Source organism: Tursiops truncatus, chromosome 19, assembly GCF_011762595.2.
Source record: "Tursiops truncatus isolate mTurTru1 chromosome 19, mTurTru1.mat.Y, whole genome shotgun sequence".
NCBI classification, from domain to species: domain Eukaryota; kingdom Metazoa; phylum Chordata; class Mammalia; order Artiodactyla; family Delphinidae; genus Tursiops; species Tursiops truncatus.
This window is the reverse complement of record NC_047052.1, coordinates 656,628-678,407: the sequence shown is the minus strand read 5'-3', so window position 1 is coordinate 678,407 and position 21,780 is coordinate 656,628. Positions and strand designations below refer to the sequence as shown.

At 63.9% G+C, this 21,780-nt stretch overlaps 1 protein-coding gene across 1 annotated transcript; it reads left to right on the top strand.

The window, feature by feature from the left end:
- Positions 1–1,548: 1,548 nt before the first annotated feature.
- Positions 1,549–21,661, top strand: CDH15 (cadherin 15). The gene is made up of 14 exons (XM_033845329.2): positions 1,549–1,659; positions 8,235–8,393; positions 8,539–8,694; positions 9,755–9,899; positions 15,963–16,123; positions 16,849–16,977; positions 17,398–17,583; positions 18,525–18,778; positions 19,408–19,550; positions 19,710–19,946; positions 20,124–20,363; positions 20,480–20,616; positions 20,726–20,893; positions 21,114–21,661. The coding sequence occupies exons 1-14, from the start codon at positions 1,618–1,620 to the stop codon at positions 21,336–21,338; spliced, it is 2,382 nt and encodes a 793-aa protein (XP_033701220.2). The 5' UTR covers positions 1,549–1,617; the 3' UTR covers positions 21,339–21,661.
- Positions 21,662–21,780: the final 119 nt, after the last annotated feature.

Below are 21,780 nucleotides of genomic sequence, written 5' to 3'. Positions count from 1 at the left end.
CTCGGGGCTCAGACACAAGAGGTCAGCGGAGACAACTTCCTGCACAGGGCCCAGAGCCAGACTGGACCCCAGGCTTCCGCGTCCCCAGCCCCGGCTGCCCGGGAACGAGACTGGGGGGCGAGGCCGTGGGGGGGCGGTCCTAACCAGCCTGGGGACCACGCCCCTCCCCCAGGGACTCCTCCTGCTTTCCGGGCTCTCCCATGACCAGACCCAGCTTACACTCCCCCTTGGAGCACCCCCGCACCCGGGAGGTTGTTGAGGGGGACACAGATGGCCGAGAGGAGGGATGGCCTAGCTGAGCCCCTGCCCCCGTCTACTTCACCCTCTACCCGTTCAGGGGGCAGAAACCCAAAAACATTCAGAGGGCTCCTCCACCCGGGTTTGGGGTCTGACCTCAGAGGCAGGACGTGGCCTCCAGGAGCTGCTCAGCCCCAGGGCCTCCGAGCCTGCAGCTGGAAGGGTCTCCCGCCCTCCACCCCCACCTTGGAGCGGTGAGTGCCAGGGACACAGTCTCTGCTGGAGCCCCTGCCCTCACCCCTATCCCCGGCAGCCTGGCCTCCTTCCAAGCAGGCCTAGGGCACAGATGGTGCCGCACCTGCTCAGCTGCCCCGCAATCTGGAGAGGAGAGCAGAGGCTCCCGTGCCTGCTCCTGCTGCAGAGAAGACCGGCTCTCGGAGAGGACACTCCCCACTTCCCTGCCCAGAAGACGGCTCGAGGTCCGCAGGGCCGCCCCCGCCCTCCCCACCCTCCCCTGGTTCTGAGCCGCAGGCTGCCCAGGAGCGCAGGGGCTTGGAGGGGAGAGATAGCCTCCCCCTTCCACCAGGTAGTTACCAACCAAGTAACTGCCAACCGAGGAGGAAGGAAGGGGCGGGTAGAGCTGGGCACCGGGCCAGGTCTGTGCCTGTCCTTCCTGTGTGCTAGCCCTGGGGGTCAGCAGTGGACAACCTGCCCTGGGGGGCTCCACCCCTGAGCGGGAGACAGTAAAGGGACACAGCAAATGTGATCCAAGCCCTCAAGGCAGCGAGCGGCTGGCCTTGGGGAGAGCCGGACAGGCAGTCCTGGCGAGGGCATGGCCGGCCAGTGCAAAGGCACTGAGGCAGGAGAGTGCCTGGTGCTCAGAATGAATGAGGGAATCCACCCTAGTCCCCAGCCCCCACCCGCCGCTGCCTTTCTGACAGCCTCCTTCCTGGAGCCCCGCATCCAGCCTGGGACGGTGCCCGACCCCTGCTCCGCCCCCGACACATGCTGTCAGTCACATGTGCTGTCACTCAGCCGCCCCCCCGCCCCCCCCGCCCCGCCCATGTGCTGTCACTCAGCCCCCACGCCCCGCCCTACACACTTGCTGTAACTCAGCCGCCCCCACGCCCCGCCCATATGCTGTAACTCGGCCCCCCCACGCCCCGCCCCACACACGTGCTGTCACTCAGCCCCAGGCGCCGTCCCGCCCACGTGCTGTAACTCAGCCCCCACGCCCCGCCCAGCTTCGCCCCCGCACACATTATCACTCACTCGCCAGGCTCGCCCCGCACACTTGTGCTGTCACTCAGCCGGGTCCTGTCCCAGCAGAAGGCGTCGCTCCCGCCGCCGGACGCTCGGCCCGCTGTCCGCCGCCGGCCCATGGACGCCGCGCTCCTCCTCGCCCTCGGGCTGCTGGCCCAGGTAAGGCACGGGCGCTGCGCGGGGGTCTCTGGCCCCTGCACTGAGCGCCGGCGTCTTAGAGTGGGGCGTCCCGGCCTCGGGGACCGAGAGCCGAGGGTTCTGTGCGGGGCAGCCCTGTCCAGGGGGGAGTGTAACCGCCTCCGCTGGACCGGACGGGGAGCCAAGTTCGGGGACGGCCAGGAGAGCACCCAGAAGGCGGGCCCTCACTCCGGAGGGGCGCCCCTCAGCCCTGCTGGGGTCTGGGAGTGTTCAGTCTCGCGGGAGGCGAGGGAGAGGGGGCGGCAGGAGCACCCCCAGCTGGGAAAGCCTGGAGGCCTGGTCCCTAGGGACCCCTGTGAGCTGGTAGGTGATTCTCCGTAGTCTAGTTGGGTGGAGTCCGAGCCCCCATGTGTCCGGCCGGCAGGGGCAGCTGTGGGCTCTGCCCTCCAGAAGCCCCCTCTCCCTGGGGAGCCCTGGTCTCCCTGGTGGGAGCAGGACGGGCGGCAGGAAACACAGGCCGCCCCACTCGCCACACGGGCACCCCTGGGTGGCTGGGACCGCATCCTTTCGGCCCCTGGCTTCTGGGCAGGTGCTAGGCTGGGGCCAGGAGTGCAGCGTGTGGCCTCAGTGGTCTCCGGGCTTCGGGGGACTGGGCTGAGCGGTGGTCACTGGTGAGGGCCGGGGGCCAGGAGGACGGCCTCAGGCCTCTTACACCTGACAGGTGATGAGCACAGGGCCTGGCCCTGCGCCCACGAATCATCACTCACTGTTACACTTCCAGAGCCATCACGCAGCGCCGGCCGCTGGCGAGCGTCGCCCCTCACTCCCGCGGCGCCCCCGGCTCCGGCTCGGGTTTCAGCCCTTGGCAGCTGACTAGGTGCCGCCAGCCCCCACCCCAGCTACCCACACCCCTGCCTCCGGGCCCTCACTGACCCCATGGAGGCGGTGCTGGCCGCCCCCCACTGCCATGGCCACCTGACCCAGAGGGAGGCCACAGCCACCCTTGCCCGGCACAGCGTGGCTGCCCACGGCCTGTGCCCCTCGGCCCGCTGCTGGGAGCCCACCCGGGGCAGCGGGCTCTCTGCCCCCACCCCAGGGCCTGGATGCCCCCATGCGCTCCAGAAGGCTCCAGGCTGCAACGCCCCCTCCCACGATTCCTGCCCCTGCCCCGCATCAGGCGGCATGTCCTCGGAGGCCCACTCCTGGGTCTGGGGGTGTCATCCTTTGACCGGGCCCCAGGGGGACTCTGCTGCGGGGGAGGGGAGTAGATCCCTCTCAGATGCCTCTCCCCTCCCCCAGGGTCATGCCCAATGCACCCGCTCCCAGACAGCTGGGGACTGCGGGAATTCTGGTGGCGCTGGGAGGCCAGCCAACGGGCCTGGCCACTCATGTTCCCGCACTCCCCGCGGCTCAAATTAGCTCCGGTGTGAGGGGAGCGACTTCGGGATTGGCCGACATGTGTCTGCGTCAGGACCTCGCACGGCCCTCCCCCATCCAGCTCAGCTTTCAGACTTTTGTCCTCTCCTGTCCAGCCACACGGGTCCTGCGGCCGCTTCCCAGACACACCTTCGTCCACCTCCGGGAGCCCCCCGGCAGGGCTGTCTCGGGTGGGCCCCTGGGGTGGGGGCCTGTTGACCAGACTCCGCACAGGCCCGTCATCTGCTTGGTGGCCTTGGATGAGGCTCACCCTTCCCTTGTGTTGCCTGAAATGTCGGCCAGGGGGCTTAGCGTGTGTCTTTTCGGAACTGGCCTCTATCGGCCCCTCACCTGTGCCCGTGGTGTCCCCAGTAGCTGGGCCTTCACTGGGACCCCCCCTGCCTGGGGGTGGGGAGCCCAGATGGCAGACCCACGTGCTGCTGGAAGGGGCCCCAAGCCTGCGTCCGGCTCCGCTGAGCCATGTCGCTGCCCGTGCACTCACGTGCGGGGACACCCCTCCAGCATCACTTCCGGGCCTGGGTCCCTCAGATTCCAGGAAGCAGGTGCGAGGCCTGGAGCCCGGGGGAACGTGGGTGGGGTTTGCTTGGGCTAAGGGAGAGGCCCCACAAGCTCCCCAGGCCTGAGCCCCTTCCCCACCCCCGGCTGGAATCCAGGCCGCCCTGTTCCTGGACGGCCTGGCAGGCATCAGGCGCGCCAGGAATGGACCCAGCTGTCCGCCTGGCCCAGAGAGGCCCCTGCGGCTCTCCCCTGAGCCCCCTCCAGCTGTTGCGGGCTTCAGAGGAGGGGCAAGATGGCGAGGCGAAGGGACAGCTGTTTTCTCCAGCCTCCCCCCCACCCCACCCCCGCTGACTGGGGCAGGCACCATGCTCCCGACTGTCCTGCCCACCTTGAGAGGACAGCGCCCCGACCTGGCTTCCCTCCGCGGCCCCGGTTACTGTCACACCGACAGTGTGTTCTGGAGAGGACCATGCGTGTCTGCCGTGGGGCCCGTCCTGTTCCAGGACTTTCCCGTTGCCTCAGGGGGTCTTCACGGCTTGCAAAGCCCCCAGGAGTGTGGCTGCGGCCTCCTCCCAGAGGCCACGTGCTCAGGAGAGCCCCAGAGCCCCTTCCCCAGCCGTGGCAGCCTCCTTGCGTAAGGGTTGCCCGATTGCAGGGAGATGGAAGATGCTACCCTTCAGTCAACCAGGATGCACCCGGGCCTCCTGCCTGCCACTCGCAGGGGCCACCAGAGGCCGTAGCGCCAGGAGCTGAAGGAGGCTCTCCTTGCTGTGCCCCTGGCCGCCCTGGTCACCAGCCTCTCTGTCCAGGGCAGGTGAGCCATCAGCTTTCTTCCCAGGAGACGGGCCGTGCCTCGTAATTCTTTGTTCCGATCCCACCGAGGGCTGGTGGAGAGAAGCAGAGAGCTCTGCGGGCTGCCCCCAGGCGCCCAGGCAGGACAGACCCCTGCAGCGGGCAAGGGCGGCAGGCATTCCCTCCAGGGCTCAGGCACTTGTTCGCTTCTGAACAGTTGATGGTGGGGTGCGTCCACGCGTAGGGCCTCAGAGGGGTGGGGTGGGAGCCAGGGCAGGGCTGTGTGACCCTCGAGTCCCGCCGCTCGGCCCTGCGCCTGCCTTGATTCCCAGATGTTCCCAAGGCTCACCTGGGGGCTCCGGGACCCCCTGGGAGGTCTGACTCAGTAGGCCGGGGGTAAACTGGTGGAATCTGTATTTTTCCTGACCTTGGTTGGTTGTGATGGTGAGTCAAGTCTGGAAGCCCCAGCGGTGGTGAAGTAGCCCAGGCCCCCTGCGGGGGCCTGAGGGCAGCGGGCGCCATCTCAGATCCCAGGGGACGGGAGCCGCCCAGAGGCCAGAGGGGCATCGGGAGGAGCTGGCCAGCTGCTCTCGGGCTCAGGGCCTTGCCCACCGTGGCCTGCAGCGACACAGTATCACCCACCCGGGCCCTTGCCTGGGTCTGGGGGGGGTGAGGCCACTCCTGCCCCTGCAGTGGGTTTGTAGGGTGCTCACCGCGCTGCTGGGCCCCACGAGCTCCGAACCAGACGGGGAGCTCTCTCACTCGGCAGCCGTGGGGCTGGGGGCCGGGGCTGGGACCACAGCGAGGGGGCAGCGGCCCGGCGTCTCTAGGGCTTCCAGGCTGTTCTCTCAGGCTCTTGGCTAAGGGAGCGGCGGAGGGTGAGCATGGGGATGCCACCGGGCACCCGCTGGGAGAAGTGGGTCCCTGATGCCCATTGGTTCTGTGTGGTGCGGGGGTGGTGAGGGTGACAGCGTTTGTGAGCGATGTGCACTCGACGTCCACGGCTCTGTGCACGTGGCTTCGTCCCGGCTCCAATGTCCTGGGATTCCCAGGCGGCTCCCAGGCCTTCCCCGGCCACCTGCATCTTCTGGGAAGGGGCTGGCGGGAGGACAAGGGACAAACTGAGAAGCGTCCCGAGAGCCGGAGGTTGGCTGCAGCCCACTCTGGCCACGCCACCTACTGCAGCCTCCGATCTGGGCGAGGGCCCCTGCCAAGGCTCTGCGGCTCCTGCTGACCTCGTGACCTTGGGCCGTGGAGAGTCTGGGGTCCAGGACTCCCAGGCTCCGCCCCGGCCACATGCCCTGTGCCAAGCCGGTGGGCGTCCTGGAGTGTCAGCAAGGCTGCTGGCAGGGCGGGGGCAGCCGTAGGCTCGGTGGGGGGCTGCAGGGCCGGAGGGGCCGTAGGCTCGGTGGGGGGCTGCAGGGCCGGAGGGGCCGGAGAGGCCCCCAGTGCCTCTCCAAGAGCCTGAGGCCCGGGAGCATCTGCAGGCTGTCCCTCACTCCCTGCTGAGGTCAGGGCGGTGCCTCTGTGTCCCTGGGCATCACAGAAATGCTCCTTGCGATGGAGGTTCAGCGCTGGTGGACCTGTGGCTCCCGCCTCTGCTGCTCCCTGAGGGCTGAGAGGGGCTGGGGAGGGGCGGAGGGAGGGGCGGGGAACGGCGAGGTTGGGGGCAAGGGAGCTGCTGCCCCAAGATGCCCAGGAAACAGACGCTATCCCCCCCCGCCCCCCCGAGCCTGTGACAAAGGCTGGCAGGTCTCCGCTTGGCGGGAACACCACGCTGGCCTGTGCTGGGCCGTCTTGGTGAGAAGCCAGCTGCCCGGGAGGCTTGGAGGCAGTGCTGCCATCTGTCGGGCCACGGGGAGCTCGGGGGCCTGGGGAACCGCCCGGCCCTTTCTCCAAGCTGGGCGTGCCGCTGCCTGGACCCCAGGCCCCTGGCATTTCAAGTGCAGTGGCAGGACGAGGTCTGGGCACTGGGGAGGTGGCCCGGGGCCCCCCAGGGAGACTGACTTTAGTTTGGATGTCAGTGCAGTTCTGTCAGCAAAGTGTACAAGGACCCAGGCGGGCAGAACAGGGAGGCCGTGCAGGGGGGCACAGGCCAGAGGTTGCCCGGAAGAGCGGCCTCCTGGCTGAGGGGCCTCTCCTCCCTCCCTTGCCCCCTAAGTCCCCCCACTCACCAGTCACCAAGCCCGCCTTCCCTGAGGCCACCAGCCCAGGCCTGGTCCTTCTACCGACTGCGATGGGGAAAGGGATGGAAACCTCAGCAGAAGTCGGTGGACCGACTGGCCAGGGGCGGGGTCGAGGGGTCGAGGAGGGGAAGGGCCATGGGAGGCAGAGGAAGCCCGCAGCACAGAGATCTGGGGAGGCGCCTGGCAGGAGCAGCTCCACTGCATCTCCCGCACTGCCCTGCCTTGGATTTGGAGGGGGGCTGGGCAGGGGGCAGCTGCAAACGCAGGGGGATTTGGGGGGTCATAAGGGCCATGGAAGACGCGTTGCTCACGTTCTCCTATAGCCAAGCCAAGCTGGGTCCCAGTAGCATCCCTGCCCCCGCCCTGGGCCCTGACAGCCCTTATCCAAGTCCAGCCAGGCTCTGTGCCCTCCAAGGGTGCCCCAGCGTCGGCCCCACTCATGACTCGGGGAGCACAGAGCGCCCCCAGTGCCTCCACGCCCAGCCGGCCACAGTGCCTGAGCCCACGCTCAGACCAGCCACTGGCCGATCGAGGCGTGGGATGCGAAGACCACGTGTTTAAACCAGGGCTGTTCCAGAAGACTCTGGGTGTTTGTTGGGGCTGCCGCCAGCTCTGCCCTCACCCCGCCAGGTGGCTTTCTTCTCTGGGCCTCAGTTTCCCCGTCTGAGAGGTGGGGGGGGATGAGCTGACAGTGGGTCTGGGGAGGGTTTCGGCACCGCGGGCGGCATTCCTGACTAGCCTTAGTGCTGAGCCCAGAGCTCAGCGGGTGGTGGCAGGGCGGTGGGTGCATATCCCCGGCCCCGCCTGTGGGGTAGCGTCGGGGGACACGGCTGCCCCGCACTGTGTCCTGCCTCTGCAGCCCCACGGGCCCCGAGCGCTGGGCTTCGGGGACGTTGCACACACGGCCCCCCGTCCCCTGGGCGTGCGGAGCCGGAGACAGCGTCCCGGGTTCCAGGTACTAAAGTGTTGGTTACACGGTCACACCTGGTTCCACGGTTCTGGGGGGGAAACAGCACGGGCTGGGGTTGGGCTCTGGGGGATCAGGGTCCAAAACACTCCAGCTGCCCCGTCCTCCCGCCGGCCCCTCAGCCTCACAGCTGCACACACCCCACCCCGCCGGTCCCTAGAGGCAGAGGCAGCTGCCGCAGGGGGCGGGGAGCTGGGAGCTCAGCTCCGTTTCATTTCCACAAAGCAGCCCTGGGACAGACAGCCCCACCGCCTGCTTCCCAGAGGCGTGTGGAGTGTCCCCCTCCCCAGCCTGGCAGAGGAGACCTGCCGTGTGAACAGCTGCCCTGTGTGGGAGGGGTGGGCGCTCTGGCCCCCAGGTGGCCCCCTCTCTGGGCCTCTGAGGACAAAAGCGCTGCCTGGTCAACCTCGACCAGCCCTCAAGAGTTCACGTCACCAGGAGGCCTGGGGTGGCCGCGTGTCCCCCCACTGCCCCCAGCCCAGCCGCCCTTCCTCTTCAACCCACCTCCCTCCCGGGCCTTGCCACCCATCCCCGGGCTCCCGGGAGCCAGGCTGCCTCCTGTCCCCCTGAGCACCCCATGCCCCCCAAGTCCTGGCACCCGAACCTCCCCGGGCCACACGACAGAGGGCTTGGCAGTCGGGGAGGGGACGTCCCGGCCCTGGTGGGGGAGCTCTGGGCGCTGCTGTGGTGGTGACGGAGGTTTTTCTTTGTTGCAGAGCCTGTGCCTGTCAGTGGGGGTCCCCGGGCTGAGGAGGCCGCATACCCTGTACCCCTGGCACCGGATGCCGGCACCGGGCCGCGTGCGGAGAGCCTGGGTCATCCCTCCCATCAGCGTGTCCGAGAACCACAAGCGCCTGCCCTTCCCCCTGGTGCAGGTGAGGGGCCGCCTGCTTTAGGGCGGGCACTCCCCTGGGGCCGCAGGCTGAGCAACCCCATCCCAGCTGGGGGAGGGACCGAGGGCTGCAGAGAGGGGACACCCCTCCCCTGGGGCACCTCCCCAGCCCATCACCTGTCCCACAGATCAAGTCGGACAGGCAGCAGCTGGGCAGCATCATCTACAGCATCCAGGGGCCCGGCGTGGACGAGGAGCCCCGGGGGATCTTCTCCATAGACAAGTTCACAGGGAAGGTGTCCCTGAATGCCGTGCTGGACCGAGAGAAGACAGACCGCTTCAGGGTGGGCCCCGCCCCGCCCCGCCCCATGGGGGTCATGGCCACACCTCCACCCGCAAAACCCAGCATCCTTAACTGGGGGGCAGGGGTGGGATTTGGGACCGGCTGCCCCAGGAAGCAGGTGTTCAGGGTCACAGGCTCATTCGGCAGGTGCGTAAGCGGACTGAACACTGGGTCCTGCCCAGGAGGACTGGGCAGCTGGCCTCAGGGTGGGCAGCAGCCTTACCAGGAAAGCAACACCAGACACTGGTGTGGCCGGTTCTCCCCTGAGCCTGCTATGTGAGTTGAAGAAGGGGTGCCATGAGGAATCCCACGGAACTGGCCGCCCCTAGCGGCAGCTGCCCCGTGACTGTCAGGGTGGGACGTCGGGGGAGGTGGGACGGGATCTGCCCAATGGAGGCGTTGGGATTGTCAGGTCTGAGAGAAAGGGCCGTGGGGAGGGGGTGAGCGAGGGGCCAAGGAGGGGAGCTTGGAACTCGCCTGAGTCCCCTACAGACAGATGATCCGCCCCCCATCCTGGCCACCCTAAGGTGATGTTCAGACTTGCCCCAGGCAGGGGGCTGCAGCCTTTGCCTTTCCTGTGCCCGGAGTCTCCCTCAGACTTTGAGAACCAGCTCTTGGTTCCCTTACACAGAGAGTTAGAGGGTGTGTTTCCCCTGGAAGTTGTACCAAGTCTGTTCTCCAAAGGGACAGGAGATGGTTGAAGTTACAATTTCACGTGTGGAGCGGAAACTTCAAAAGCAGCCATGACTGTTCACAGAAAAAGGGAGAGAGACCAGGGGCGCCAGGGGAAGAGAGACCAGGGGCGCCAGGGGGAGCGTCGCTGCAGCCACGCTCGAAGCACAGCTGTGGGCTTCCTGGTGGCCCAGGCAAGAGGGGGCGCGTGGTGGCCACCCCGCCTGCTGGGAGAACCCAGGCTCCCCTCGAGGGCAGTCCCACCTGCCCGGCACTGCCCCGTCCCCGTGGCGCTTCTCACCTGTTTCCAGCAGGACACAGAGTGCCCTCGCTGCTGCTCTTGCCCTCGTGGGGGCCGCAGTGCCAGCCCCTGCTCTCTGCTTGACTAGCTCAGGGCCTTTGCTCTGGACCTGGGGGGGTCCACCCTGGAGGAGCCCACGGACCTGGAGATCGTGGTTGTGGACCAGAATGACAACCGGCCTGTCTTCCGGCAGGAGGTGTTCACTGGCCGGGTGCTGGAGGGCGCCGTCCCAGGTGAGCCGAGTGGGTTCCCGGTGGGGGAGGGAGCTTCGCGAAGGGCGCTGGGTAGGTCAGAAGTCCAGGATTTCCCTTCAGCAAGAACTTCAGAGGTCCTTCAGAGAGTCTAAAAACACGTAAACAGTCTCCAGGACGGAGGGAATTTCCACAAGTCGACTCAAGCCTCTTCCCATTGCGATATAAGTGTCAACCCCCAAATCCTCCAGAGTTCAGAGAGGATTCCTGGATGGCAGAGCTCCGGTGGTTTCCGTTGCTCTCCCCTCCCCCTCCTCCCCCCTCCTCCTGCTAAATAGAGGTGACGTTCACATAACATAAAATTAACCATTTTGGAACGAGCTTTTCAGTGGCAGTTAGCACATTCACAGTGTCGTGCAACCAACACCTCTGTCTCCTTCATCCCCCGAGAGGCGACCCCCCTGCCCGTTATCAGTCGATGCCTCTCTCCGCTTACTAATTCTACACTGAGTGCAGAAACCGCTGACCCTCTGTCCCTTCTGCGTCCTCACAGGGCAGACTCGCTGGCCTGATTCTGTTCCAGGCAGAATAGACATTCCAGACAGTGATCTGCTCCTTCCCTCCCCACCGGGTCCCCGGGGCTCTGGTCAGATCCCAGGCTGGTTGCAGACCGGAGGCCTTCAGAGCACACCAGGGACTCAGTGTAACTTCAAAGTCAGGGGTTAGCACTAACACAGTGTAACATCTCACCTGCATACCTGTTCCGCTTCAGCGGCCCAGGGAAGCCTTTTAGAGCAAAGGCGGTCCTGCCTCTGTCCACAGTCCCTGCCGTCTGTCTGAGCCTTGTCTGCTCCTGCATGCCGTCCACCTTTTCCTTTAAGGCGGTCCTGCCTCTGTCCACAGTCCCTGCCGCCTGTCTGAGCCTTGTCTGCTCCTGCATGCCGTCCACCTTTTCCTTTAAGGCGGTCCTGCCTCTGTCCACAGTCCCTGCCGCCTGTCTGAGCCTTGTCTGCTCCTGCATGCCGTCCACCTTTTCCTTTAGGGCCTTTTGCACGCGGAGGGTGGCTGCTTCAGTTCTGTCAGATAAAAGCCCAAGTGTCTGGTTGGCCATACATCTGGTTCTATTGGCTGTTTAATCACTAGGGTGGAATTTTCCCCTCTTTCCCTGTGTGTAAGAGCACAGCAGAGGTGGGGGCCAGCCCACGGTGGGGAGAGGAGACGGGCCTGGCCTCTGCCGCTGCTTGAGCTCAGATCCCGGGGGCCTCTCTGCGTTCCCGCCACGGCAGCGCAGCCCTGCATGCAGAGGGGCCCCTAGCGGGGTGACAGCCCCTGAGCCCCAGGGGTGGGGCTGCTTCAGGGTCCCTGCTCCTCCCCCAAAGGCAGAGCGCCGTCCCTCCAGCCCAGCAGCCCCACACTCACCCTGTGACTGTGGACCACCGATGGCCTTCCCCACACCTGGGCCGCCCTGTGGCCTGAGCCGAGCGGCCCTCCCGGGTCTCCTCCCACCCCGCCTTCCCTGGGAGCAGTCAGTGGGCGCGTGGGAGAGGGCACAGGCCCCCATGTGGGCACCCAGGGACCGCCAGCAGCTGTGCCAATCTCGGCCCCTCTTCCTGCTTCTGTGGGGTCGCTGCACCTGCCTCACCAGGGGAGCCCCAGCGTGTGCACCTCCTGGGGGGGTCACAGCCTGGACTCGGGGGTGTCACGTCGCCTGTGCGTCACCATCTGACGGGCTCACACAGGTGTGATCTTCCCCTCCGTTCTCGTCGTGGTGGCAGGACTGAGGCCCCCGCCTGCTCACGCCCCCTCACTGGGGACGGGTCCTCAGCCGCCAGGAGCTCACGACACTGACTTCTGTTCTGCCAAATTTTATTGTGGCAAAATACATACAACAAGGTTTAGCATCTTAACCATTTTTAAGTGTACGGGTCGGTGGTTTTAGGCCCGTTCACATCGCTGTGCAACCACCACGGGCGTCCGTAGAATTTTCTCATTTTCCCAGACTGGAACTCTGTCCCCATTAAACGCTAACTCCCCATTTCCCCCTCCAGTGCCTGTCTGCTTTTCGTCTCTATGATTTGTCTGCGCGTGAGTGGAATCGTACGGTACTTGTCCTCCTGTGTCTGGCTGATTTCACTGGCCATCCTGTCCTCAGGGCTCGTCAGTGTGGTAGCCCGTGTCAGAATCACCTTCCTTTTCAAGGCTGAATAATACTCTACTGGATGTTTATACCACATTTTGTTTATCTGTTTATTCTTCAGTGGACCCTTGGATTGCTTTTTCGCTGTTGTGAATAGTGCCGCAGTGAACGTGGGTGTCCAAATATGTCTTTGAGACCCTGCTTTCAGTTCCTTTGGGTATGTACCCAGAAGTGGGGCTGGTAGATCAAATGGTAGTTCTATTTTTAATTGTTTTAAATAAATTTATTTATTTTTGGCTGTGTTGGGTCTTCGTTGCTGCGAGCGGGCTTTCTCTAGTTGTGGTGAGCGGGGGCTACTCTGCGTTGCGTTGCGTGGGCTTCTCATTGCGGTGGCTTCTCTTGTTGTGGAGTGTGGACTCTAGGTGTGCGGGCTTCAGTAGTTGTGGCTCGTGGGCTCAGTAGTTGTGGCGCACAGGTTTAGTTGCTCTGTGGCATGTGGGATCTTCCCGGACCGGGGCACGAACCTGTGTCCCCTGCATCGGCAGGCAGACTCCCAACCACTGCGCCACCAGGGAAGCCGTATTTTTAATTTTTTGAGGATCCTCCATGGTGTTTTCCACAGTGGCCGCACCATTTTCCATCCCCACCAACAGTGTAGGAGGGTCCCAGTTTCTCCACATCGTCACCAGCGCCTGTTGCTTTTTGTTTTGTTTTGTTCTGTTGCTGTTAGCAGCCATCCTAATGGGTGTGAGGGGCTGTCTCGTGCTTCTCATCTGCATTTCCCTAATGATTAGTCATGTTGAGCGTTTGTTCACGTGCATATTGACCATTTGTGTATCTTCTTTGGAGAAAGGCCTGTTCAAGTCCCTTTGCCCATTTTTGAATTGAGTTGCTTGTTGGTTTTTTTTTCTGGTTGAGTTTTACGGGTTCTCTGTATATCCTGGATATTAATCTCTTATCAGATATATGATTTGCAAATATTTTCTCCTATTTCGTGGGTTGTCTTTTTACTGTGTCGATAGTGTCTTTTGATGCATTTTTAAATGTTCGTGAAGTCCGGTTTGTCTATTTTTGTTGTTGTTGCCTGTGCCTTTGGTGTCATATCCAAGAAATCATTGCCTTCGTGACATTACCAGTGTCCTATGTTTTCTTCTGAGAGTTTTAGTTTTACGTTGTACACTTAGGTCTGATCCATTTTGAGTTGACTTTTGCATATGCTGTTAAGTAATTACGGGTCCAGCTCCATCCTTCCGCCTGTGGATGTCTTTCCCGGCACCATTTGCTGAGGAGACCGCCCTCTCCACGCTGAGTGGTCCTGGCGTCCTGTGTGAAATCACCTGCCCGTGGATGTGAGGTTTATCCTGGGCTCTCTATTCGGTTCCATCGGTCTCTGAGTCTGTCTTGAGGGCAGGTGCACACTCATTACTTTTGCAGAAAGTTTTGAAAACAGGAAGTGTGTCCCCCGGCTTTGTTCTTTTCCAGGATGGTTTAGGCTATTCAGGGTCCCTTGAGATCTTATAGGAATTTTAGAATGAGTTTTGTATTTATGTAAAGAAACTGTCCTTAAGATTTTGGTAGGGATCGCTCTGCATCTGTAGGTCGCTCTGGGTGGTAGTGACGTCTTAGCAACAAGTCTTCTGTCTGTCCGTTTATTTGTGTTTTCTCAGTTTCTTTCACTGATCTTTTGTAGTTTTCATTGCGAAAGCTTTCACCTCCTTGCCCACGACACTGACATCCTGAGGCATTTAGGCGGTTGTTGTGATGATTGTCTCTGCGTGAGTCTGCGTGGCTGGAGCCCCTCAGGAGGCGTGCACATCCCGTTCCTGGAGATGCCGATTTGGGTGTGTAGTTCAGGGGGTGTCCGCCAAGCTTCTTTGCTCTGGCTTTTCTCCTTTCCCCTTTGTAATTAATAGATGTCTTGTGGGAGACCCTTTGAGACTGTGCAGGTGTCCTGCTGCCCCTCCAGCTGCCGCCCAGCCGTTAGCATCTCTGGCGGCTCTTGCCTGCGTCAGCTGTTGTTTCTTCATTGTTTCTTCTTGGTCATCACTTGGCTCTCTATTGTATGATAGGACTTCAGTACCCCTGTATATGAATATGTGTGTATGTGTTACCCACCAGGGTTCTTGGCCTCTTTAATCAATAGAAATTGATCAAAGGCCAGACAAGAAATTCAGGCAAGGCTTTATGCGGGCCCCCGCTGCAGCGGTGGGGAGTGGTTCCCTTGCTAGCTTGCTCCCTGAGGGGGGGCGAGCTTGTTCCTTATATGGGGTGTGTCCAGGGGTCAGGGGTGTGTCCGGGGGGTCAGGCCGCGGAGGGGTGGCTTAGGGGGTTTGCCGTAAACAGAAAACTCATTCTAAAATTCCTATAAGATCTCAAGGAACCCTGAATAGCCAAAACCATCCTGGAAAAGAACAAAGCTGGGGGACACACTTCCTGATTTCAAAACTTTCTGCAAAGGTACAGTAATCAGTGTGCACCTGCCTTCAAGACAGACACACAGACCATAGACCGATGGAACTGAATAGAGAGCCCAGGAATAAACCTCACATCACGGGCAGGTGACTTTACACAGGACGCCAGGACCATTCAACGGGGAGAGGGCGGTCTCCTCAGCAAACGGTGCCGGGAAAGACACCACCTTAGGTGGTGGTGTGTGCGCGGGGCGCGCACAGGTACCCTGCTTCTGCTCCCGCCCGGTGTTTGCTCTTCAGGAGTGGCCGTTGGGCTTTTTAGTCTCTTTGTATGTCGTCCAGCATTTGCTCGAACTGCCACGTACATAGTTATTTTTAGTCCCTTGTAGTTTCTCTGTATTCTGTGGCTCGAGGAGACCTGTGTCCAGGCGCAAGCCCTGCAGCAAAGGGTCCCGGGTCCCAGCCTGTCTCGTATGTGTTTTGTTCACACGGATGTGTCTGGATTTGTGGATTCTTGCTTCACTCAGTGGCTTGTGCTGCTTTGCACCGTTGTTTTGAAGCTCAAATCCTGGCTGATCAGAAGCTCATCAAACCGGCCCAGGCCCCCTCAGCAGCCGGGGCCGGGAAGTAAGCTCACATACTTACAGACGTGCGTGTGTGCACGCACTGTCACAGCTGTGTTAACACGGCTCTGTGCCTTCATCACAAGTCGCGAGTCCTCTCTGGCACCTCCACTTCTGATCCAGCTCTGCAGGGTTCCTTTTGGGTCCTCTTCTCTGTTGGCGAGAAGCTGGGCTCCAGTCACCCCAGGAGTTTGCGCACTTGCTCAGTCACAGAGAGCCCGACCGGTGCCTTTGGAAGCGCGTGTCTGCATCCCGGTGGCAGGGTGCCTATTCTAAACATTGTTTTTGGCTTTAGCCTGGGGTCCAGCATCATGCCAGGAGTTACCTGCTAAGGTAGCTTCCCACCTTCTAAGGCTGGGTCAGTGGCCGGGTCACTACCGTTCATCAGACACCAGCATGACACTCAGCTGACCCGTCAGGGCCCAGGAGGGGCTGGGATGAGCCCAGTCACAGGTGAGGGGGGGCTAGCTCCTCGGGTGGCCCGAGGCTGGTCCACCTCACCGGGATAACTTTGAGTACACCTGATCTGGGCCGGTGTGGGGAGGGGTGGTCAGACCTGAATTGCTCCAGAGAACAGGTGGGCACAGGTGCTGGGGCACCTCCAGGACCCCTGCAGAGGCCCTTCTCTCCTGAGATCCAGGGCCTGGTTTGCCCCAGAGCGCAGGTGCGGCCCTGGGCGCTGCCTCGCCCCGCCTGGGGCTGGTTCCCCAGCGGGCTCGCCTGGTCTGTCTCAGGGTTCCGTAGGAGACAGGTGTCAGCAGTGTGTATCGGACACCCGACCTCATCCCCACAAGCGACGCAAGCCAGGACGCCGGGATGCTTGCACGTTCAAGGCTGGTCGGGGGCCTGGACCCGGTGCGGCGGGCCGCGGGGGAGTGGGCAGCGCGCCCTGGCAACCATGGGTGTCACCCCCACATGTCCCCTCCCTTCCCAGGAACCTACGTGACCAGGGCTGAGGCCACGGATGCGGACGACCCGGAGACGGACAACGCGGCCCTGCGATACTCCATTCTGGAGCAGGGCGGCCCTCAGCTCTTCAGCATTGACCCGCACACGGGGGAGATCCGCACGGTTCAAGTGGGCCTGGACCGCGAGGTGAGGCCATGCAGCTGCACCCTGACAGCTGAGGCAGGGCAGCCCCCCAGACGAGCGGTCCAAGTGCCGCGGACACTGTCCGTGGCCCTGGGCTCCGGCAGACCTGCCCCGCGGGTAGTTGTGTGGTTCGGTCCAGAGATGGTGTGAGGGGCCCTTAGCGTGTTTTTCTGCCGGAGACCTCCCCCACCCTGTTGCCTGCAGAGCAGTAGGGCTCCTCGGCCTGGGATGGGCCCACAGCGACCACGCATGCTGCAGAGAAACAGTCGCCCTCCAGCCGGCCGTGCCCACTCTTCCCCTGTGGGGCCCCTGCGGCCCCTGGCTGCCGGGCTTCTGTGTGGCATTGGCACCTCACCTCCAGGAAGCCCTCCTTGGTTTCCCCAGGGCCACTCACTGCGTTAGTTGATCTCTGTCCCCTCTCTCGGCAGCCGCACCTGGCTCCCCAGGGCAGGGACCCCACACCCCAGTGCAGCAGGTGCCCCGTGAGTGCTCACCCGGCTCGGCAACCGTCCTCTTGCCCACTCACAGGCTGGGGCAGAGTCTGGGGTCGACAGTGGTGCCGTCGGACCCGGAGAGGCTCGGCAGCCTGTTGCCCCAGAGCTTGGGAGCAGGGCAGATGCCGGAGCCTCCTGGGGTCTGCCGGCCCTGCCCCCAGGCCCTAAGGTGGCTGACCAGCCCCGCCCTGCGCGCCACCTGGGTCTCCTGACCCCATGTCACTGTGCTCCTAGGCGGTCGCCGTGTACAACCTGACCCTGCAGGTGGCGGACATGTCTGGAGACGGCCTCACCGCCACTGCCTTGGCCGTCATCACCCTGGAGGATGTCAACGACAACGCCCCCGAGTTCACCAGGGCTCAGGTGCTGCCACCGTCCTCACCTCCACCGACCGCTGCTCAGGGCTGACCTCCCCCCGATCCTGGGGCTTCTGGTGGGTGGGAGGCTCGGTGCTCCACAGAGGAGGCATCCTGTGTGGACCGTGCAGGATACCCTGCCAGAGGCCAGCATCGGGGGGGGGGGGGGGGGGCGCTGTGAGCATGTCAGGAGCTAGAGGGCCGTGGGGGGAAGCCACGAAGACCCTGGGGTGGGACCTGTCCCCAAGCCTTCCTGGGTGGGAGCGAGCGGCAGCCCTGCTCTCTGGGGAGGATGTGCCCAGCACATGGCCGAGACTGGGAAGGGGCTCCTGGTGCCCTGGACTCCTCGTGGGTGGGCAGTGGGAGGGTGACCCCGCAGGGGACCGTCCCCGGCCCACCCGTGGGTAACGGGGCCGAGTTCCCACAGTTCTTCCTGGAGGCCACAGAGGCCGTCAGCGGAGTGGACGTGGGGCGGCTGGAGGTAGAGGACCGGGACCTGCCCGGCTCCCCCAACTGGGTGGCCAGGTTCACCATCCTGGAGGGCGACCCTGACGGGCAGTTCGCCATCCGCACCGACCCCAGGACCAACGAGGGTGTGCTGTCTGTGGTGAAGGTGAGCTGAGGAGGGTGCCTCTCCTCACACCCTGGGACCCCGTTTGGACCCTCTGTGCATCCTTAGGAAGGGAGCGAAGGGGACCAAGAACGCTAGGACTGTGGGCTCGGGCCACGCTGACCACAGGGGGACAGGGCTGGAAGGAGGGGGCAAGCCCACGTTACTCCCAGTGTCTTGCCACTTGAAGTACATGATCAACACGCACAAATACAGACCTCACATGTTGGCCAAACTGAGACCAGAGACAAAGCCAGCAGGACATACGTGTGCACACACACGTGTGCACGCACACAGGTGCACGCACGCACCTGAGCATACACACACGTGCACACACGTGCATAGAGATGCAGATGAGCCGTCAACGCAGGAAGAGCCTTATTGCCAGAGACTGGCTCACGCCGGCCGTCGTGCAGGCGGCTGGCAAGTCCGGAGTCTGCGGGGCTGCGACAGGCTGCAGAGTCAGGAGCTGAGGCTGCATCTGGAGGTGGGAGCCCTTCTTCCCCAGGGCGGCCTCAGGTCTGCTCTCAGAGACTCTCACCCACAGATGAGACCCACCCAGGTTCTCCAGGACCATCTTCTTTATTTAAAGTCAGCTGATTGGACAGGTCAGTTCAACCATGTCCACCAAATACCCTCTTAGCAAGACCCAGGCGAGTGTCTGCTTGGGGCACCGAGGAGGACGCCCGGCCAGGGGACGGGAAACTGGCCTCACAACACCCAGCAAATACATTTGCGTGATGAGTAGCCGTCATTTTGGCATTATTTTTTGTGCCTTTTTGTCCTGCATGATTTTTGTTTTTCCGAGGCTAAAAAGCAGAAGGAAAGAAGGGGCTCTGAGGACAGAGCAGAAGAGGCCTCTCCGGCCGCAGCTGCCTCAGGCTTCCCTGAATGGGGGGAGGGGGCCGGAGTCCTGACGGGCGGCCGCCCCGCTTCCCCTGCAGCCGCTGGACTACGAGAGTCGGGAGCACTACGACCTCAAAGTGGCGGCGCAGAACGAGGCTCCCCTGCAGGCGGCGGCCCCCAGGGCCGAGCGGGGCCAGGCCAGGGTCAGCGTGCAGGTGCGGGATGTCAACGAGGCGCCCGTGTTCCAGCAGAACCCACTGCGGACCAGCCTGGCTGAGGGGGCGGCCCCAGGAACCCCCGTGGCCACCTTCTCTGCCCGAGACCCTGACACACAGCAGCCGCAGAGGCTCAGGTGGGGGCCCCGGGGTGAGCAGGGGGAACTCACAGCCCCAGTCCACCTCCCAGCCAGGGTAGCAGCACAGCTAAGGGTACTGAGCCCTATGCCCTGAGGGTTCCCATTAGGAACTCATGGGCTCATCTGTGTGCGTCACCGAGAGCCCAGGGGCTCTCAAGTGCCGTGCGTGCGTGCGTGCGTGCGTGCGCGTGCGTGTTCACGTGACCTCGTCCTGTAGGCAGGACTGGGCTGCATCTGGCGCACGCTGACACGGCCCGTCTGTGTTGGCTGGCCTCTGAGTGTCCGGCCCTGTCCGTTCCAGGGAGCCGTTACTCCACCAGGACTGGCTGTTGCTGTCTTGGATTTCATCTCCTGCCCTGGCCCTATGTACCCTTGTCTGTCAACATGGTGCCCACCGTTGAATCCTAGCTGTCACTCAGTGGCCACGGGGCCCTGGGCAGCTCACCTGCCCTCCCCGAGCCTCAGTTTTTTCATCTGTTGATTGGGATGGAAAATACCAGCTTAGGGCTGTGGAAGGACTATCCTTAAAGGCCTGCGTATGTGTGCGTGTGTGCACGTCTACACGTGACCACACCTCCGGGGGTCCGGCTCAGGCTCAGGGCCCCTCCTCCCCTCCTCGCCAACAGCTACTCCAAGGACTATGACCCTGAAGACTGGCTGCAAGTGGACGGGGCCACTGGCCGGGTCCAGACCCAGCGCGTGCTCAGCCCCGCATCCCCCTTCCTCAAGGACGGCTGGTACAGGGCCATCATCCTGGCCCGAGATGATGGTGAGCGTGGAGCTCGGCCTGGGTTCCAGGGCTCCCTGACCCTGGCTGGGGCCCCTGCTGCTGCCCAAGGGCTGAGAGCGGGCGCTCCACCGAGCAGACTTAAGGGGTGGGTGGGGGCTCTGCAGGGGCAAGGGCCCACCAGGCCTCTCCTGCTTGCAGCCTCCCCACCCAGCACGGCCACAGGGACCCTGTCTGTTGAGATCCTGGAGGTCAACGACCACGCCCCTGAACTGTCCCCGCCGTGGGGCAGCCTGTGCAGCACACCAGAGCAGGGCTCCGGTCTTCTCTTGGGGGCCACGGATGAGGACCTGCCCCCCCACGGGGCCCCCTTCCACTTCCAGCTGAGCCCCAGGCTCCCAGAGCTGGCCCGGAACTGGAGCCTCAGCCAGGTTAACGGTGAGCTCGCCCCACGCCCCTGGGGGTCCAGAGCCTGGGGCAGGTCCCCACTGGTTCCCACCTCAGTGCGCTGCATCCTCAGGCCCGCAGGGATCAGTTATCACACACACGGGACAGGTGGGGAACCCAGGCCGGCTGCCGCCCCCTGCCCCTGCTGACCGCCGGCACCCCCTGCAGTGAGCCACGCGCGCCTGCGGCCCAGGCTCCAGGTCCAGGAGGGGCTGCACCGCCTGAGCCTGCTGCTCCGGGACTCGGGACAGCCGCCCCAGCAGCGCGAGCAGCCCCTGAACGTGACCGTGTGCCGCTGCGGCCTGGACGGCGCCTGCCTGCCGGGGGCCGCCGCGCTGCGGGCGGGTGGCGCGGGCATCAGCCTGGGCGCCCTGGCCATCGTGCTGGCCAGTGTCATCCTGCTGCTCTGTGAGTGCCCGCGCCCGCAGATCCCTGCCCCGCCCCGCGCCGCCTGGCAGCCCCGCCCTGCCCGCCTTGCCCCGCCCCCACCCCACACCGACCTCCGCTGCCCCCCCCACCCCCAGTGCTCGCCCTGCTGGTGGCCCTCCTGGTGCGGTGCCGGCAGCAGTCGTGTGACAAGAGGCTTTTGCACGGGCTGCAGGACGACCTTCGGGACAACATCCTCAACTACGACGAGCAGGGGGGCGGGGAGGAGGACCAGGTGAGGGGGCCGGGGTGGCTTACAAGTGCTGGGGGGTCTCCCCAGGGGCCCCAGCTGGCCAGCCGTCTCCCGACCCTCACCCCCACGCGCTCTGTCCGTCCCTTCTCAGGATGCCTATGACATGGACCAGCTGCGCCACCCGGCAGAGCTGGCGGCCCTGGGCGCCCCGCTGGGACGGCCTTCTCTGCGCAGAGACGCCCCGTTCGGCCGATCGCACCCCCAGGCCCCCCGCGTGCTGCCCACCAGCCCCTCTGACATCGCTGACTTCATCAACGAGGTGGGTGCCCCAGGGGCGCCCTGCACCCCGTTCCCCCACCCCACGAGCCTGAGGCATCGCTCTGGGGCTGGACAGGGGTGGTGGTTCTTGCCGAGGGAGGAGAATCGCCCAGAGAGAACCTTGCCCCCAACCCGGCTCCTGGGGCCAGGCCTTGGCCGAGCTGGTGGCGGAGGGCGCTTGGCCGGCGCGTGCTGGTCCTGAGCCCCAGGCCTCTCCACAGGGCTTAGAGGCCGTGGACAGCGACCCCGCCGTCCCTCCCTACGACACGGCTCTCATCTATGACTACGAGGGGGACGGGTCCGTGGCAGGCACGCTGAGCTCCATCCTGTCCAGCCTGGGTGATGAGGACGCAGACTACAGCTGCCTCTGGGACTGGGGGCCCCGCTTTGCCCGGCTGGCCGACTTGTACGGGCCCCGTGAGGGCACCAGGGAAGAGGCTTTCTGATGGGGACCTGCACCCACCCTGCTGAGGGCACGGCCTCCCGGACACAGGGCAGACCACAGGCGCTTGAGCGGACACGCCGGACTCGGCTGTGTGTCGAGATGGACAGAGGGCCCTGCGCCCCACCCTGCCCCGTCTCAGCCAGGGGAAGTCAGGGCCCAAAGCCTAGAGTGGAGTGGCCAGAAGGAGGCGCCCCTCCTGCCCCGTCAGTTGCCTCCAATGGGGTCAGAGGCCCCATTCCCAGCTCTGCTTCCCACCCACGCTGATCTCATCTCTGTATGAAAGGAAGCAGCTCTCGGGCAAACATGAATTAAAAACGTGCTCATCTCTCCAACGCACGGTTGGCACGGCGACTTGCAGGGCCTTTCTGCACCTCAGTCTCACCAGAGCCGCAGCAGTGGGCTGGCCCCCGAGGGGGTGGGGGCAGTTGGAGAGGTTGCGGATG

Coding starts and splice junctions, on each gene's coding strand:
- CDH15 (XM_033845329.2), top strand. CDS start 1,618: ATGGACGCCGCGCTCCTCCTCGCCCTCGGGCTGCTGGCCCAG. Junction 9,900..15,962: donor GCTGGAGGGCGCCGTCCCAG/GTGAGCCGAGTG, acceptor CTCCCTTCCCAG/GAACCTACGTGACCAGGGCT. Junction 16,978..17,397: donor CCGAGTTCACCAGGGCTCAG/GTGCTGCCACCG, acceptor GAGTTCCCACAG/TTCTTCCTGGAGGCCACAGA.